General features: G+C 37.0%; 1 protein-coding gene across 2 annotated transcripts in view; it reads right to left on the minus strand.

Annotated features, from left to right (window-relative positions):
- MYBPC2 (myosin binding protein C2) overlaps positions 1-17,405 on the minus strand; it is a 72,684-nt gene that overhangs the window by 42,947 nt on the left and 12,332 nt on the right. The window contains exons 2-4 of one of the 2 annotated variants that reach the window (XM_072156862.1): positions 7,924-8,010; positions 3,190-3,219; positions 2,223-2,300 (exon numbers count right to left, since the gene is read on the minus strand). In XM_072156862.1, the coding sequence (XP_072012963.1) occupies positions 2,223-2,300; positions 3,190-3,219; positions 7,924-8,010 (195 nt within the window). The remainder of the gene's footprint in view (positions 1-2,222; positions 2,301-3,189; positions 3,220-7,923; positions 8,011-17,405) is intronic. The other variant, XM_072156863.1, reaches the window with a different exon arrangement.

Consider the following 17,405-nt stretch of genomic DNA (forward strand, 5'->3'; position numbering starts at 1 on the left):
ACGGCTTTGACCATCTCTGAGTTACTGCCTCTGACTGTCTCTTACTGTGACTGTCACTGACCATCTCTTTCAGTGACTGTCTCTGCCTGTCTCTTTCAGTGACTACCTCTGACCATATCTTTCAGTGACTGTCTCTAATTGTCTCTTTCAGTGACTGTCTCTTTCAGTGGCTAACTCTGACTGTCTCTTTCAGTGTCTGTCTCTGACCGTCCATTTTAGTGACTGTCTCTTACTGTCTCTTTCAGTGACTGTCTCTGACCGTCTCTTTCAGTGTCCGTCTCTGACCGTCTCTTTCAGTGTCTGTCTCTGACCGTCCATTTTAGTGACTGTCTCTAACCATCTCTTTCAGTGACTGTCTCTGAACGCCTCTTTTAGTGGCTGTCTCTGACCGTATCTTTCAGTGTCTGTCTCTGACCATCTCTTTAGTAACAAATCACAGCTCAGCTTCCAATTGCCACAGCAGCGGCAGCAGACAATGGCTCCTGTATATGGTGGTTAATAAGTGGACTTTGGAAAGCGCAGGGTGAAAATTTAGGCTCAAAACCTGTTCTTTTACATTCCCTGAGTCACAGAGAGCAGCTGTGCAAAAATGTGTGCGACTGTGCAGATTCCTATAGCAGAGATATATACATGCATACATACATACATACATACATACATAGAAACATACATCCTGCTTTATATTAGATTTGTAAGCTTATTTGCTTTTATTGTAAAATGTTACTGCATGTATTTTGAATACATCATCTATCTTCTGATATAGAGCAAGTGGTGTGGCAGAACCTTATGCCTCTACTTCAAATTTTTTTCCCTTCTGGGCATTGAAGCCTGGTCCTAGCACCCACTACTCTTTTGTATTACATTCATTCAATTATTCAGTAGATGGCTCCTCCTTTTTCCTGTATTCTTTTTAACTCCATTCTAATCACTCAGAGACATCACTGGATATAACTGGAGTGATGAGCCTCAATGAGTGCATGTACCCTGTTTCCCCTAAAATAGGACATCCCCCGAAAATAAGACCTAGTAGAATTTTGTTCAAGCTTAGAAATATAAGGCCTCCTCTGAAAATAAGACCTAGCAGCAGCCATTACAGCGGCTCCCCCCACGCCATACATTAGTATTAGTAGATCATATACATACCACAAGAGATTGTGACATGGGGGAAGAAATCATGGGATAAAATCTCTGAATGTTGCACTGCAAATGTGATATAAGCAGCTACCTGGACAAAAAGGCCAATGATTCCAATATAAATGGAGTCATAAGAATTTCCGCATGAAATAAGTTTGGAGATCTATAAGGATGTTAGAGAAGTTGATTATTTTGTCCAACAATAAATGTGAATAATTTTTCATGGAAATATAAGACATCCCCTGAAAATAAGACCTAGCACCTGTTTAGGAGCAAAAATTAATATAAGACACTGTCTTATTTTCGGGGAAACAGGGTAGTATGCAAACAATATTACAGAGGTTTAGAATGGAACAGCTGTATTTGAGCTGCCATTACATAGGCATTCAATTTAAATACATTTTTTTGGTAGTGAGGGTGACAAATATATTTGGGTCTCCGCTCCGAAAACCTTGTAATCAACCTGAATCAGCAGGACATGACTTGCATGAGGAAGAGTTGTGTAAGGGCCCAAGGGAAAATTTTGTCCTGGGGTCTATAAATCTTTAGTTACTCCCCTCTTAAAAAGGAACAAAATGGAAACTAAAGTAATCTTCTTACAAGTGTTTGTCTGTATGAGTTATACACTTATGCACGTTATAAACTTTTTAAAGCTTTTTTGTCATCAGCAATTGGCCTAATAAACCACTACAAATATATTAACAACATAATACCTTCTAGGTTTTGTATCTTTCATGGTTCAGTGTGGCATGGCATCATTTAGAAAATCAACTTTGAAGTGAGATGTAAATTGGTTCTATAACTCATAGAGATGGAGAAGCCAAGGTGGGGAACTCTAAATGCCTCCTCATCTGTGATTGACATCATGACTCAGCGATATTTCTAGATGCAGGACCATCAATTACATTAAAGGGGGCTTTCTGAGAAGGAGACATCATGACTTTGGTGTTAACTTCTCTGCCTCCTTTACTTTATACAACCAGTTTACATTTGCTGACAGGTTCCCTTTAAGATGTGTGATTGGGACATGACACAGGGATTGTTTATTATAAAACACAACATTATTTCAACCAAAGGATTATACTTACCATTTTCCACTACTACATTTTCTGGCGGTTTAATAAACAATCCTGTAAGTTCAGGAGCACGTTCTTCAGGATTTGTGTCTAGAAGTCAAGCAATAATAATATTATAACAAGGATCATTAAGATTCAGAATATCAAGAAATTTCACATATTCGAGAGTGTTAACCTCTGGTTGTTTTTCCTGCCCTCAAATGTATGTTTAATATTCTCTGATAACATAACTAACTAGAAAAGAAAAATATGACTGTCTACAAATAGTAACTTTATCATCAAACTATAAACCTATGAAATCTTCTCCAACACAATTTGGTATATCAGAGTTTTGGTAGGTTTTAGCTATTATCTATTGAGTACTGCCATATGCAGCCGCAGTGTTAATAATATAGAGTGTTAATTCGGGACTCTTTCCTACTTCTAAGATGGATCTTCACTGTATAATAAATACGTGAGGATGACTTATGATTTCTTCTGGATCCACTGGGTTTGCATATAGCATGCTGTGTAACTACTCGTATGTAGTACCGTTAAATTATTTTTGTGTATTTTAATTGTAGCTTAAATGTCCACAAAAACTTGGTTAATAATGTATTTTTTCTTGCAGCCTTCTTTTTTCATTGAAGTTGAAGTTCAACTTGTTTAATCCATTGTTTAATCCATTTTAATTCTACTGTAAGATAAAGAATGCAGTCTAGCTCTTTCTTCTTAGTTTGTTGCAGTTTCATTTTCTGTATCTGGATTAAAATCATAGTGTCCATATCTGTGATCAATGAACAGCCTTCAGTCTCTGAACTTCTTCAAGATTTGAATATCCAGGTTTTGAGATTATCGGAATCTCAAGTTGATTGTTTTGTCCTTGTAGTCAGTATCTTCAAAATATTCTTATTCTCAATTTCCTCCAGCTTTAATAGTTCTAGCTTTCTTCTGCTCTATGTGACGGTTTATGATATTTACCCTTATGAACAGCACTTACCATCAGGTGGAAGTTCTCCATCAAGGACTTCTGTAAATCAAAGAAGGAAAATTGACACAATAAATTATTATACCAATGAAATGAGAAAATTTCTTACCACATGTCCTATAGCATTAACTCCTGCATTTCCTGAAGATGGATCATGATGTTCAAGGAACAGATAGAAATAGACTAGGCCACTTTGAACTTTTCTGTCTTCCTGTCCTCCTTGATGACACTATTCATACCAAGCTTGAAAATGATTCTTCAAACTCCTCACCCAACCTGAGAAGCTCCGATGACCTCGATGACTTCATTGACGATAGTTTGAAAACTCTGACATGCAGTCATGCACATTCAGCACATATAACACAAACACACATGTAGTATTGAGACGTCACATAAACAACGATTAAATAATGACAGAATTTAATATATTACATACAATACATAGATTAACTGTGTCAGTTGAACTTTTCAGTATGAAACTTGTCACTAATTGCTGCACAGTTGTCATACCACAAATACAGAACAAGAATAGAGTTATGTTTTCAAATATTAGTCATTCCTACATATATTCTATGGCAAAAGATAATGCAGAACAGCTGCACTATTAAAGAGTTAATTAAAATACATTATTACAGGACTGGTTAAAGGTTTGTATAAATCTAAACATCAAGTAGTAGATGTATAACTAATGGATGCCCAGAGCTATGAGTAGTTGCTTGTCTATTATGATGCTAGAATTTACCTCCTACAGCAAGAGAACCGTATTTGCTTCCTCTTAGGACAATTCCCTTCCTCAACTGTCTCACTGTGAGGTTACCAGGAACATCTTTTAGATACAAGCATTTAAATAGGTTCTACCCTTCACCTTGTCTGTGTAAAATAGTGTTGCTGCACCTTTTCTATCAGAGCAGCCTGACAAAAACATGGCTGTGGTATATCTTTCTGGATTCTCAATGTCTAATGTCTAATAAAAATGTCCTCTGCTTGAAGTCTGCGGCTGCTCTGAGGTTCTTCTAGCTTGTTTTATAACTGATGATTTTGGGCTTTCTGGACAGTAGGAAAGTCTACACTGCCCCCAACACTGCCCATCTCTCCAGGAGAAATATAGCTGACCAGCTAGCTCTATTGCACATGCCTGACCTGACTGGGGGGAGGGGTCAATCAGAACTTATATTTGCTACATCTTATCATTTCAACAAAAAAAGTTGAAATGATAAAAATAATTTATAAGAGGGGTTATTAAATAAGAACTTATGCAATTTATGAATGTATGCAATAACCCCTGCCACTGTACTAAAAAACCTAAGAACCAGTAACTAATAGTCCCTGGATCCCAATTTTTCTTACATAAGGAAGATAGTAGAGGATCTTAAGTTGTTAATGTTCAGTGCATTTGCCCCTTTTTCTTGACCTGAAACCCAGCCCTGTTTTACTGTAATAAAACTAGATTGCACATTGATTTTAGATTTACTTGCAGCATCAATGGGGATATTAATAAAGACAGAATCCACAAATTAAGCAAATCATTTAATTTAGAAAGACTTAAAGTGTAGCCGTCATTCTGAACAAAAAAAATTAAAATACATAATTCTGCTCCAGGTGTCCCTGGGAATCATTCCTCAAAATATTTTGCCTCTTGGTCCTTATTTAGTATCTTTTTTGGCCCATAGCAACCAGGGTTTCCAGCTCTCAAAAAAACTACAATCACCAAGATGGAGGGGCGGAGCCTGCCTCCTGTCACCTCATCACAAGCACCGGCTGCTGACCAATGAGACCAGAGCTAACTATCTATCTCCTAACTATCTATCTACATATCAATTATCTATCTATCTATCTATCTATCTATCTATCTATCTATCTATCTATCTCATATCTATCTATCTATCTCATATCTATCTATTTATCTATCTATCTATCTATCTCATATATATCTATCTCCTATCTATCTATCTATCTATCATCTATCTATCTATCTATCTATCTATCTATCTATCTATCTATCTATCTATCTATCTATTATCTATCTATCTAACTATTTCATTGTGAGTAACAACAGCTGTTGTTACTCACTATGGAATAAAAGATTTACTACTTTTTTACAGCTTGGAGTGCTGCACATTTCTTCAAAAAAATTTGCATGGGACGACCTGAAGCTCAGTCCTAGGAAGCTTGCACCCACCTGTACCCTATTAAGGATAGTGCCGCTGGATCTTTCTATACGTATCTATCTAACAATTTATCTATCTCCTATATATCTATCAATCACCTATCTATCTATCAATCTATGTACCTACAATCTAAGTAACACTCCAGCACAGCACATGAGGGCACAGCTTGGAGTCTCTTCTCTCCTGCCACTTCCTTGTGTGAGGTGATGGAGGGGGGGGGGGGCTGCAGTTTCTGTCTGTGTGGATTACGTGTTGTACACAAGTGTAGAGAAAGCTGAGGAGAGAGAAGATGAAGGTGCTTGGTTATTACATTAGTCAGGGCTTCTCCCTGTACATGACTGCTGCAGCACTGAGCCATGAGGTAACGGCTGTGAGCAGGGATTGGGGGGGGGGGGGTCTCCTGTTCCGTAGTCTTCTTTATGAAGACGGAATGTCCATAGTAACAGCTATCTGAGCAGTCACTGCCATCTAGGGGAAGTCTGCAGAATACAAGAGGAAGGAGCAAGATTCGGGTAACTAATCCAATTGCAAAAGGGCTTAAAATTACCTGCCCTACAACATATCAAAAGTTCTTTGAAATGACGGTTACACTTTAAATCACTGCACATTTTATATTGGTATTGGTTAGATGTCATCTATCTTTGAGGCCATTTTCATAAATATCTACCATTGTGAGACGGTGGGGGACATGTATCATAGTTTTTTGTTTCCTTTGGTGCATTTTTGAGACATTTGGCAGCTCTTCTTTGCGCCTTATGTATGATCCTGACTTTTTACTTGCGAGACATGTTCAGTTTTGCTTATCCTGGCAGGCGCAAATTTTGTCTCAAATACGAATCCAGTGAAAAGTTGCAAAAATATTAAACTATTTGAAATAACTATCAGAAATAAAGACACATGTCCCCCCTGTCATCATCAATATATTTTTAGCCAATACCATTAGTTAGGCTAGCGTTTTCATCCCCGCAAAAAGTACATATTTCTAGATAAAAAGATTGAAATATTTTGTGTTATTGACACAATGGGAAGATTTATCATACACCCATGCTCGTATGAGTTTGTATATGATGCAGTTTCCACTCTTCCACTATTGTTGGAGCCTCTTGATGTATTTGGTGGGTCAGATGTACTCATTAGCTGGCTGCAACAAGTGCCCAGGCATGGGGCATGAAGGCCCTGTACTGGCCCACTCTGCCTCCAGGCACTGATAAATCTCCCGCAAGGTTTTATCATTGATGGTGATTGAGCTTTGACCTTATCTATTGCTCTACTGAGTGAATAAGCTAAGTTTCTCAAAAGATTTGGTTTTTCTAATAATGAGACTACAAACATAAAAAACAAACATGCCAATATTCAAAATAGACAAAATAGCTACCTAAAAACGAAACACAATAGAAGAGAACATACAAAGTCCCTTATGTAATTATTATATGTGAAATAGGTCAAAAGGAAGACCAAATTTAGACAAGTGCTGCGGTCAGGAACAGTGCACTACTGCCATATACTTGGACAAGGCTGAGTTTACGATACCTTGTGACCAGGAAATCTGACATCACAGGCTTGATATGGCGAAGTCACTAAATAATAAAATTTTTCTATTTTTAAAATTTTCATTCTTTTTTTTGGAGGGTGGAGCTATCAAACATTTTGATATTTAATAATGTAATAATAATTTTTTAGAAATATTTTATACTATTTTCCCCATGAGGTCATACATTTTCTATTTTATCAATGTTTTGGATTGCGCAGCTCCCCACTATAAGCGGGAAATCTATAAGAGCCCCAGTTACAGGGAGTAAAGGAGTGGTTTTGAGTCCCAACAGCGCTAAGCTACTGGGTGGCTAAGTGATCACCAGGTCCAGTAGAATAGCTGACTATGCCTCTCTACTCAATGCCTAGCATTGATTTAGCACCATCTATTAACAAATGCAGCAAAGACAAAAGACATTGCTGCCAATTTATAACATTGTTGATGTTTTAACTTTAGGTAAGCTGAGCGATAAATAATACTTTGATTTGGGACATATTCTGCAAAATCTTTTCATGTATAAGGCCACTGTATGGGGCCCTTTTAAAAAGATAAGTGGACAAATGTCAATAACTACGGAAACAATTTGCACATAACACCAATAACTTGAACATACTGGTTGACTACATAAGATACAATATACCAATACAGAAATGTCAACAATGGACACCTTTTGCATACTCAACTACATATAAATTACAACTGACAAATAAAAGACAAACCAAAGCATAGGCAGACATTACATTGACCAATAAAATCAGCAACACCATTATCTTTAGTTATATTTCAATACCAGTTTTATTAGATTTTTAAAAATATTTTATTCATTGTACAATCAATGTATTTCCTTTTTACTGAGATTGTAACTTAGTAAAATTTGTGGTTTATTTAGGGGAACTTCTTTCGTTAGCTTCATTATAAGATAACTTCTTTAGGAAATATGAATTCATTTACAATAATTCTATGTTCAATCAATAGTGAGTCATCTTTACTTGACTAAAATTTGCACTTTAATAAGAGCTGTCATGCTAGGATCTCAAATAATCTTACCTTTTGCCTCTTCCTTAGGGGCCTCTTGTGCTGGTTTTGCTGCTGGTTTAGCAGCTGGTTTTGCAGGACCAGGGCCTTTTTTAATCCCTTATACAAATTTGAAAAAGAAAACTTTATTGTTTATTGTTCTATATTGCATTATATTTATAAGTAAGTATTATGTTAGATTTATGTTTAGTTTTTCTTGATATTTCCCATAAAGACACAGTCTGTATTTGTTTCATGTATACAGATTTCTGACAAATTGTACTTTCTAGTGATAGTATTTCATATTCCATGCTGTGTACTGGGAAGCTGGAAAAAAATTCCAAATTCAGTGCAGATGATGAAAAAACACATTTGCGCCATTTTCTTATGGGCTCTGTTTTTATGACTTTAACTGTGCTCTCCAAATCATACCTCTCCTTTATTCTTTACATCACTATATCACATGGATACCAAATTTATATTGGTTTTTATTATGTTTAATAGTTTTTTAAAACATTAAAGCCTTTTGTGGAAAAAATGGCTTAATTTTTGCCATTTTCTGGCTTTAATAACTTTTGCATACTTCAGTGATACAGACCTACGTAAGGGTGTACATTTTTTGCAAGTCGAGAGGGAACTGTACAATTACTTTTTACTGAATTTTTTATGTTGCAAAATGGTGAAAATTGGTGATATTTTTGATTTTTGAGATATGCTGATAACATGTTTATAATTTTATTTGTGTATTTATTTCTCTATCAGTTCTAAATAAAATGTAAAAAAAACCTTAAAATTCAGACCCTCCCCTAAACATGTAATATCATAAACATATCAGGCATCACTGCATCCAAAAATGTCCAAAATATAAAAATATAAAAATAATTATCCCCTATGATGAACCCAGTAACGGAAAATAAAGCCTAAATGTCTTAATTGCCACATTTTGCGATCTTGCCTTCAATAAAAATTTGATAAAAATAAAAAGTAAGCAAAAGTTTGGAAAGTTTTCAAAATGGTATTTATGAAAATGTCATCTCATCCCTCAAACAATGACCCCTTACACAGCTCCACAGACTGAAATATAAAAAGGTAACAAGTGTCAGAATATGGCAGTGCAACTAATTGTTTTAATGCAAGGTTAATTTTTTTTAAAGGAATTAAGACATAACTAAACTATATAAATGTATTGCTGTAATTGCACCAATCCAATGAACAAAGGAGATGTTTCATTTCAACCCCACATTGAAAGACTTGAAAATAAAGCCCATCAGAATATGGCACTATCTATCTAACTTTTTTTTGCCAATTCCACCACAGTTGGATTTTTTTCCAACTTTCCTGTACATGGCACAGATTATTAAAAGGTGTCACTGGAGACTAAAACGTGTGTCGTAGATAACTAGACCTCATATAGCTTTGTAGATGAAAAAATCTAAATGATTTGGCTTGTGAAAAACAGAAACACAAAATAATGAAAAAACTTGGAAGGGGGTTAAATAATATTAATGCCCTCTAAAACATTTTATATGAACTTTTTTCTTTTATTTGCAATGGCAGGACTGGAACCAAAGAGTTAAATGGTACCAAGAATATGACCAAATCTTTCAAATAAAATCCAAAAATAGGAACCACTTCAAAAACTTTTAAAGAAAACAAATGAACAATTAAGTAAATAAAGCATCTTACTTTTTTCACCTTAAATATCAAATTTTAGAGTACAGCCTATTTTTAATTCATAGATAGATTTTTGGAGATTCTAACCTTCATTATTCCAAGTACTTACTTTTTATGGTTAGTGTAACTTATTATCCTTCAGAAATGGCACTTACATTTAGTGGCATCTTATAATACCTTGCTGTGTTACTTTAACAGTTCCTGCATTTGCATGACTGTACTACAAGTCATTCCCTATAAAAAGATATAGTAAATGTGCAAGTCTATTTAATTACATGGGGGCAGGTGATGGGAGTCTTTAAACCTCCCAGAAATCCTCTTAACCACTGGTAGAGAAGGAGAGAAAATTCTAAACAAAGCTGTCAAAAATGCAGCTTAGCAGTGACTTACCATGAAGAAAGTCACCGAGGAGTATTAGACTCCTTTGACAGGTGCTTAAGGGTGTAGTTGGGTCAATCAAAGGCCCAGAGCATTGCTAGCATTTTCTATGGTTTTAGCCCTATAGATTTCCATTACATTCCTTGATATGAATATTTCAGGGGATTTACAGAAAACAACTTTAGTGTAGTAGTATTTTTTTTTATTATACACATGGTATGACACTACCGCTCATATTTTATATACATGTATTACCAAAAATATCTAAAATACAAATGCGATACCTGTGCAAACAGAGAAAAATGGGATACACTTGAAAAACATACAGCCGCTATGGCTATGAGATACCTATGATTCTAAGCATGTAACTATACCTACATGACCATACAACAGAAGGTGCACTTACTGGTCGTTAGGTCAGGTGAAGTACTGTGTATATATGTAACAAGTTGGAATTTGCCCTACTGTACTTACCGTAGCTCAGTGACGTCACCACACAGAACTACCCAGGACTGTGTACGGAGGTTTAGCCACCGGCCGGGGTCTTTACTTCACGTGCAACTACCATCTTCAATCCTGGAAACTTTTCCATCTGTGTATTGTCTTTTGGATATAACAATTTGAAGGACTCTTGGGTGGATATACTAAAGAACTCTACACCCTCGGATCCCTAACACTATACCCTAGTTTGGATGAAGAGTTGGTCACAGCTTCAATACAGGTACTTTCACTTGCCTACATTGCACGTATATACAGTACCTTACCTGACCTAACGACCAGTAAGTGCACCTTCTGTTGTATGGTCATGTAGGTATAGTTACATGCTTAGAATCATAGGCATTTCACAGCCATAGTGTCTGTATGTTTTTCAAGTGTATCCCATTTTTCTCTGTTGGCGCAGGTATCGCATTTGTATTTTAGTCATTTATAGTGGTTTCCTTTATTGTGATCCATTAAGTTGTTTGGGTGCAGGTCACCATTCACTGATACTAGCGATACTACTAACACTCTTTAATATTTCTGGTAATTTGTGCCAAATCCGAAAAGCCCCTTTTATATATTAGCAACAATGGGGCAGATTTACATGTATCAAGTGTCTGAAAGTCAGAATATTTCCAGTTGCCCATGGCAACCAATCACAGCTCGGCTTTCATTTTACCAGTGCTCATGAATATTTTAAAGGGGAGCTGTGATTGGTTGCCATGGGCAACTAGAAATATTCTGACTTTAAAACAATTGATATGTCCCAATATGTTTGCCTTTTACATTTATATTTACAATTTAAAATACAGAAATTAATTTTGTAAGAACAAAGTTTTATCGACTTCTTATACCATCTTCTGATTACAGGGCTAAGACCAGGGCTGTATTTAGTGTTGAAGCGGCCAACAGCACTCTAATGGCTTGTGCCCCCTATTTATGCCGCCTCTGCCCATAACCCCTACATTTGTTACTAGAAGAGAGCAGTGCTGGACCAAGGAGGAGTCTCTCCAATGATCTACTCTTAGCATTAGATTCAAAAACTGCTTCAGGCTGCATTTACACGATGCATTTGCATTGTGTTTTGTAATGCATTGGACAAAATGCTTTGACAAATGTAAATGCATTAAAACATAAAATATGTATTGCTACTTACAAAAGGTGTAAAGGTTTGATGTGTTTTGCCTAATTTTTGCCCTACACAATTCCAGCACAGTGCAAAGGACTTTCTCCCAATCACATTTGCGTTTACAATGCGTCGCTTGCAATCGAGAGTGTGCACCTCATCTATTGCATTATGCACATTCAATTGGGAGATACTCCCCACTATGTATGAATCGTCACAGTCCTACCCACAGGCCTCAGTAGTCACAGTGCTGCTCCCATTAGCTAGTGCCTACCCCAATAGTACCAGTGCTGCCCCCACTAGTCAGTGCTTGCCCCCAGTTGTCACAGTGTTACCCCCAAACTAGCCAGAGTTCTGTCCCCAATCTAGCCACAGTGCTTCCCCCAAACTAGCCACAGTACTGCCCCCATAGAAGCCACAGTGCTGCCCCCAAGTGCCTAGGCATAAATATGGTCCTGGATAAGACCTACATAAATTTATAATCCGACTTGTAGCTTATGATATTGGATGTATTATGCTGTAATCTAGCTTGCTTGGGTTTACTGCAATGTTACCCATATTCATTATTATTTGCAGTGTAGCATGTTTTCAATATGGCAAGTTTTAATCTTCCCTTAGATTTATGTCATAAACCATAGATCAGATGTGAGTGACCTGTCAACCCCCCCCCCCAAAAGCACCCCCCCAAATATATCCCCCATAATCCTCCATCAGCCCTATTCTAGCAATGACATTTTAAAAAAAAATTTAGGTTGGCAAAGTTAGTTTTAATCGATCCGACCTCTTAACAAATAAAATGTTGGATGCCTGTATCCTGTCCCCTGGCATTCAGCCTTATTCATGAGGGGGCTGGGCGACACACCCCCTCCACGGGGGGCGGGCCCCCTCGTGAATAATGCTGAATGCCAGGGGACAGGATCCCAGGATCCAAACTCTTATTTGGTAAGAGGTTGGATCAATTAAAATTAACTTTGCCAACCAAAATGTAAAAAATAAATGTCATTGCTAGAATAGGGCTGGGGGAGGATTATGGGGGTCAATTTGGTGGGGGTCTTTGGGGGGGGGGCACAGGTCCTCTTTAATCAAAGAAGCCAATAAGTGCAATGTGCTGCCTGTGTTATTAGGCCGTGACATATTTAAGTGATTAAATGGTTTAGCCACTTTTGATAGGGGCTTCTAGCAAGAAAACAAAAGAGACTTCTCTGATGACATCTACAAGTAAAGTGACGTTACCAACTGGAGATTCCTCCCTGAATAGGCAGTCGGGTTCTGAAGTAAGAACAAAAGAGTAAGCACCATGAAATTACTTTTTAAAGTTATTTTCAAAAAACGTATACAGTATCTACATATAGAGCAAGATATGTATGATACAATTTTGATAAATATGGAAAAGTTGTTAATGTTACTAGTGACTTCAGTCACTAGTGAGGTGAATGATCATGCATAAATGTATACAAGTGAGTTAGGAGTTAAACTTAAGACTCCTCTCCTTATCTATCTGCTGGTTTTGGACTAGGGAACTACTTTCAAAACACTGCTAACTGCAGGAGAATAGGTTGTGCAGAATAACTGATCCCCAAAAGATAGAGATCTGTTATCTTGTTGTCAATAGGCAGCGAAGATTGTGGAGCTTTGACAAAAGATCAAGTGCTTGGGTCATGTGATCATTGTGACAGACTGTATGTGGTTAATAATAAAACTGGCTTAGTATATAAGACATTGGCCCCCTGTCTTAACTCTGAATACTGTAGACTGTTTACACTCTTAAAAATATCTAATAAACCCCTTTGTTTTTGGGGGTTTTATCATCACTGGATGTCTCATGTGTCAGTCCAGATTTTCCTGCATGGACGCATGATGAGCTGGATATGCTACGAAGCTCCCTTCAGATGTATTGTATATCAGGTCTGGTTTGGCGTAGAATTGAGCTATAATCCGCTATAGGAATCTAGTGCAGGCTATAGTAAATGTGTCACCTCTTGCCCCTCCAGCCCCATCACATCCATGATTCTGGCGCCCTCTGCACTATACACAGGAAAACTGCACATAGTGCACTGTATTTAGTAAATGTAGGCCATTGAGTCAAATAATATTGTTGATTACATGTCCATGCATAACAGTCTTTTACTAATATCTTGAATGGATGTTTGCCACTAATATATGCATCAAGGAAAGGTGAGAGGTAAAAGCCCACTCTTCTATATGTCGTTTTCGTTTAAGCATTGGGGGGAATCCTAGTACAAAGAAGTTGACTTTGTATTCCAGATACAGTTTAATGTTTCCTCCAGTTGTATAAAGGAAATATACAATAGATTTAGAGCTTTATTCACCTCCGTCTCTGTTCTGAAATCTTGCGGCAGCACAGAGCTGATATTAAGTGCTACCACAAGATTTTCGCAGACAGCGAGAGGAGGGAGGAAGCAGGGAGGCAATGGAGAAGTACTTCTGGGGGCATGTAATAGCCAGAGACCCCAGAGCCTTGCACTTGAACAAATAAGTGTAGAAGTACTAGAGAATGTTAGACCTAAACTACAGGAGCAGAGCTCCTAATAAACCTATAGCTGTATACACCCTGCTGTGAGCTAACCAACAGCATTAAGGGTGAATATGGCTATAAACCAGTGGTAGATTTCCTTTAATAAAGCAGCTTTTTTGTTTGCTTTTTATAGAGCCATAGATGAATGGTGAATGCAGAGGGATACTTAAGCCCATTTATGCCCTATAGGGAAATCAAAGTATGTCTTATTTCTGTCAAGTGATCTCTATTGACCAAAGCCCACAGTGCCACTTTTTGGTGCATAATTTGATGCAGGATCAGCTTTGATTTAATATAGAACATTTCTGAACTGTCAGATAGTAACAGCTCTCACTTCCAATAAGTGTCCTCATGTCCAATAAGACCCCCCCTTTTTACCTCATAGCACTTCATAGCATGTTTTAAATAAGCCTTGGAATGCCTGTGGAGCACTCGGGTTCCAGAAGCTTTGCATACAGTAAAGTGGATAGAGTTCCCTGCATGTCCTCTCGTGGTTCCTTATTTCTGCACTCTGAGATATCCAAGACCAGAGGCAGCTGCTGGTATTCCTGTGTGTGCTGAACCTAGACTGAACCATGTCCCACATGCTTCTCATTTCTAAACCACCACAGATTAAAGAGTGGAAGGCTGTTATGTTTAGAGGAAAAGAAAACCTTTCATCTACTTACAGAGGATAATCCGCTATAGCCCCATGTTTTCCTCAGTATCTATATATAAGGTACAATGTTATTTTTATCTTTTTTGTTTTTATCATCGATTTTCATATAATATAAGAACATAACCATAATATAATGTTGTAGTCAGTGTGATTATAAGATTCAGCAAACGCTTGACCTGGGTATTAGTTTACTAGTTGTTCATATCCCCCTTTAGCCTTTCAAATCCTTTCTTAACCCCATAACCAGTGGATGCATAATCGAGGGAGGCTGATGGATCCTTTGGTTTTGGAGAAAGTTAGTAACAACAGAAATATTAAAACTAAGAAAAGACCAATAAATGTTGTGCTAAATAAATAACCAATTTGGCGGTAATAGAATCATTCTTGGACATACAATTATCCATATGGTCCATAACCATACTCATTTTAGTCAACATTGTTTCAGTCATTCAGGCTGGACTTCAATTATCTTTGACTATTAGACACAGTTTCCACTATTTGGTAACAGAAAGGGAACTGGAACCTACTGAACACAGGTATGAACTGAGCCTAATATTACTAACTAATGTAGTGGTAAGATAATCCCTTGCTTAACAGGCTTGACATAAATATGTTGCAATCATACAGTTATAGTTTCAGTACTAGTGTGAGATCTTAAGTATAAAGATTGTTATATACAAAAGTTTTATTAGAGATGGTCTGTATGTAATGAAAAGTGAGTCTTTTTCACCATATTAAGTCATGAGAGGGATTCTCAAATAGCAAAGTGTTTATCCAGTATATTGGCCACTTACTAAAAACCCCAGACCACAATGCTTCAATTCCTTCAGTGAGCCCCCTCCTCTGTGACTACAACATGACCTTTTGATCCCCTTCTCAGATTGCTGCTGTTCTGGGTCCTTGCCTAATTGGGACAGAAAGGACTGGGCAACAGTCTGTTTATTAAACATGCAACCAAGATATAATTAGCTGTTTGCTTCATCTAATAAAATAAAATCTGCAATTTTCCATAGAAATTAAATATTGAAATAAAAAAACTGAATATTACATTATTTTAGTTTGAAGTGAAATCTCTAAATTTCAGCATGGCATCACAGCTGGAAGAACATATTTCTCCAGTATGCAACTCTTCTGCCAACAATATACAAATTGGATAACACATCACTTAGCAAAAGCAGAGTATTGCTTCAAAGAGTAACTCACTCTAGAGGACCCTGCATGACTCAAATATGCCATTGTGCAGTACATTATTTACCCTGTGGTGGCACTGCAGAACAATTGACCTTATTGCCACACATTGTGAAAAAATAGCAAAGAATGGACCCAAAGATAAAGAGTTGAAGCTGTATAGCTCAAAAATGATTACTTTTAATGATGCGTTAAAAGTTAAAATGCATATAAAAATAGATAATAAAATGATTTAAAAAATTATAAAGAGATAATAATAATATGTTCCTTTTGGCATCTATTGAGGAATTTGTATTCCACTATCTTTGGGTCCATTCTTTGGCAATTTTGCACAACGGGAAATATTTCACCAGCAAGGATGAGGCAGCATCCCATTTGCGATCCAACAGTGTTGTGCCTGCGCGCACAACTACGGAAAGTGAGCAGAATATGCACATAAAATGCAATTATTTTAAAAACCACATTTATTTGCACTAGGAAACGCCTGTGTCTTTTTTCTGTTTTTCTCTATCACATATTAGCACTGGTATCCAGCTGTGGATATTTCCTCAATTATAAAGGTTTGATAACATAGACTTATAACTTTATTCAGTCTTATATTTATTATGCTATAAAGGTTGGCAGTATTGGCAGCTTTTTTTTTATTATAAAATGTTATAAACAATTACAAAATTTAGAACTTGATCTGTCTGTCTCTGATTGTCTCTGTTTCTGACTCTTTCTGACTGTCTCTGACTGTTTCTGTCTCTGACTGTCTCTGACTGTCTCTGTCATTGAATGTCTTTTTCTCTGACCGTCTGTCAGTGACTGTCTCTCTGTGTCTGTTTGCCTCTTTTTCTATAAACCGTTTTTATTGAGTTTTTCACAATAACAATGATAAGAAGAAATAAAACAACTTCCTCAACTCACAGGCCAGACATAATCAAAGACAAATGAACAGAGATCAAAATATATGCTTTAATAATAATAAAAAAAACAATAACCCTGAGTCATATTTGCTTGTTATTGCTGTCCTTATTTATCCCACTGACTTCTCATGCCCCGTGTGTTCCGTATGAAGGGAATCAGGGCAATTTTACTCAGTGTGTACAAGGTCTAGTTCCCTGTAAGCACAGGAAATGTCAACTACCAATCATAAGTTAAACATAGGTTACTATATGGCCTCATGCAGGTTCTTTCACATATGCTCTATTCCTTAAAGTATGAGCTTTGTAACCATGGCTCCCATTGGGACTTAAATTTGTTGTACTTATTGGATTGCAAGGAGATAGCCTTCACATACTGGCATGTTCTATTTATTTGTGATATGACCTCACCTATCTTAGGGATTGCCTTTTTCTTCCAATGCCTGGCAATTATTAGCTTGGTGGAGATTAGTATGAATGCTGTTATAGCCCTCATTTTATGTGCAGGCCCATCAACATCCATCCGAAGTAAAGCCCTGGATGGCGCAAATGCTGTGGAAGAGATACCTT

This window comes from Engystomops pustulosus, chromosome 6 (genome assembly GCF_040894005.1).
Source record: "Engystomops pustulosus chromosome 6, aEngPut4.maternal, whole genome shotgun sequence".
NCBI classification, from domain to species: Eukaryota; Metazoa; Chordata; class Amphibia; order Anura; family Leptodactylidae; genus Engystomops; species Engystomops pustulosus.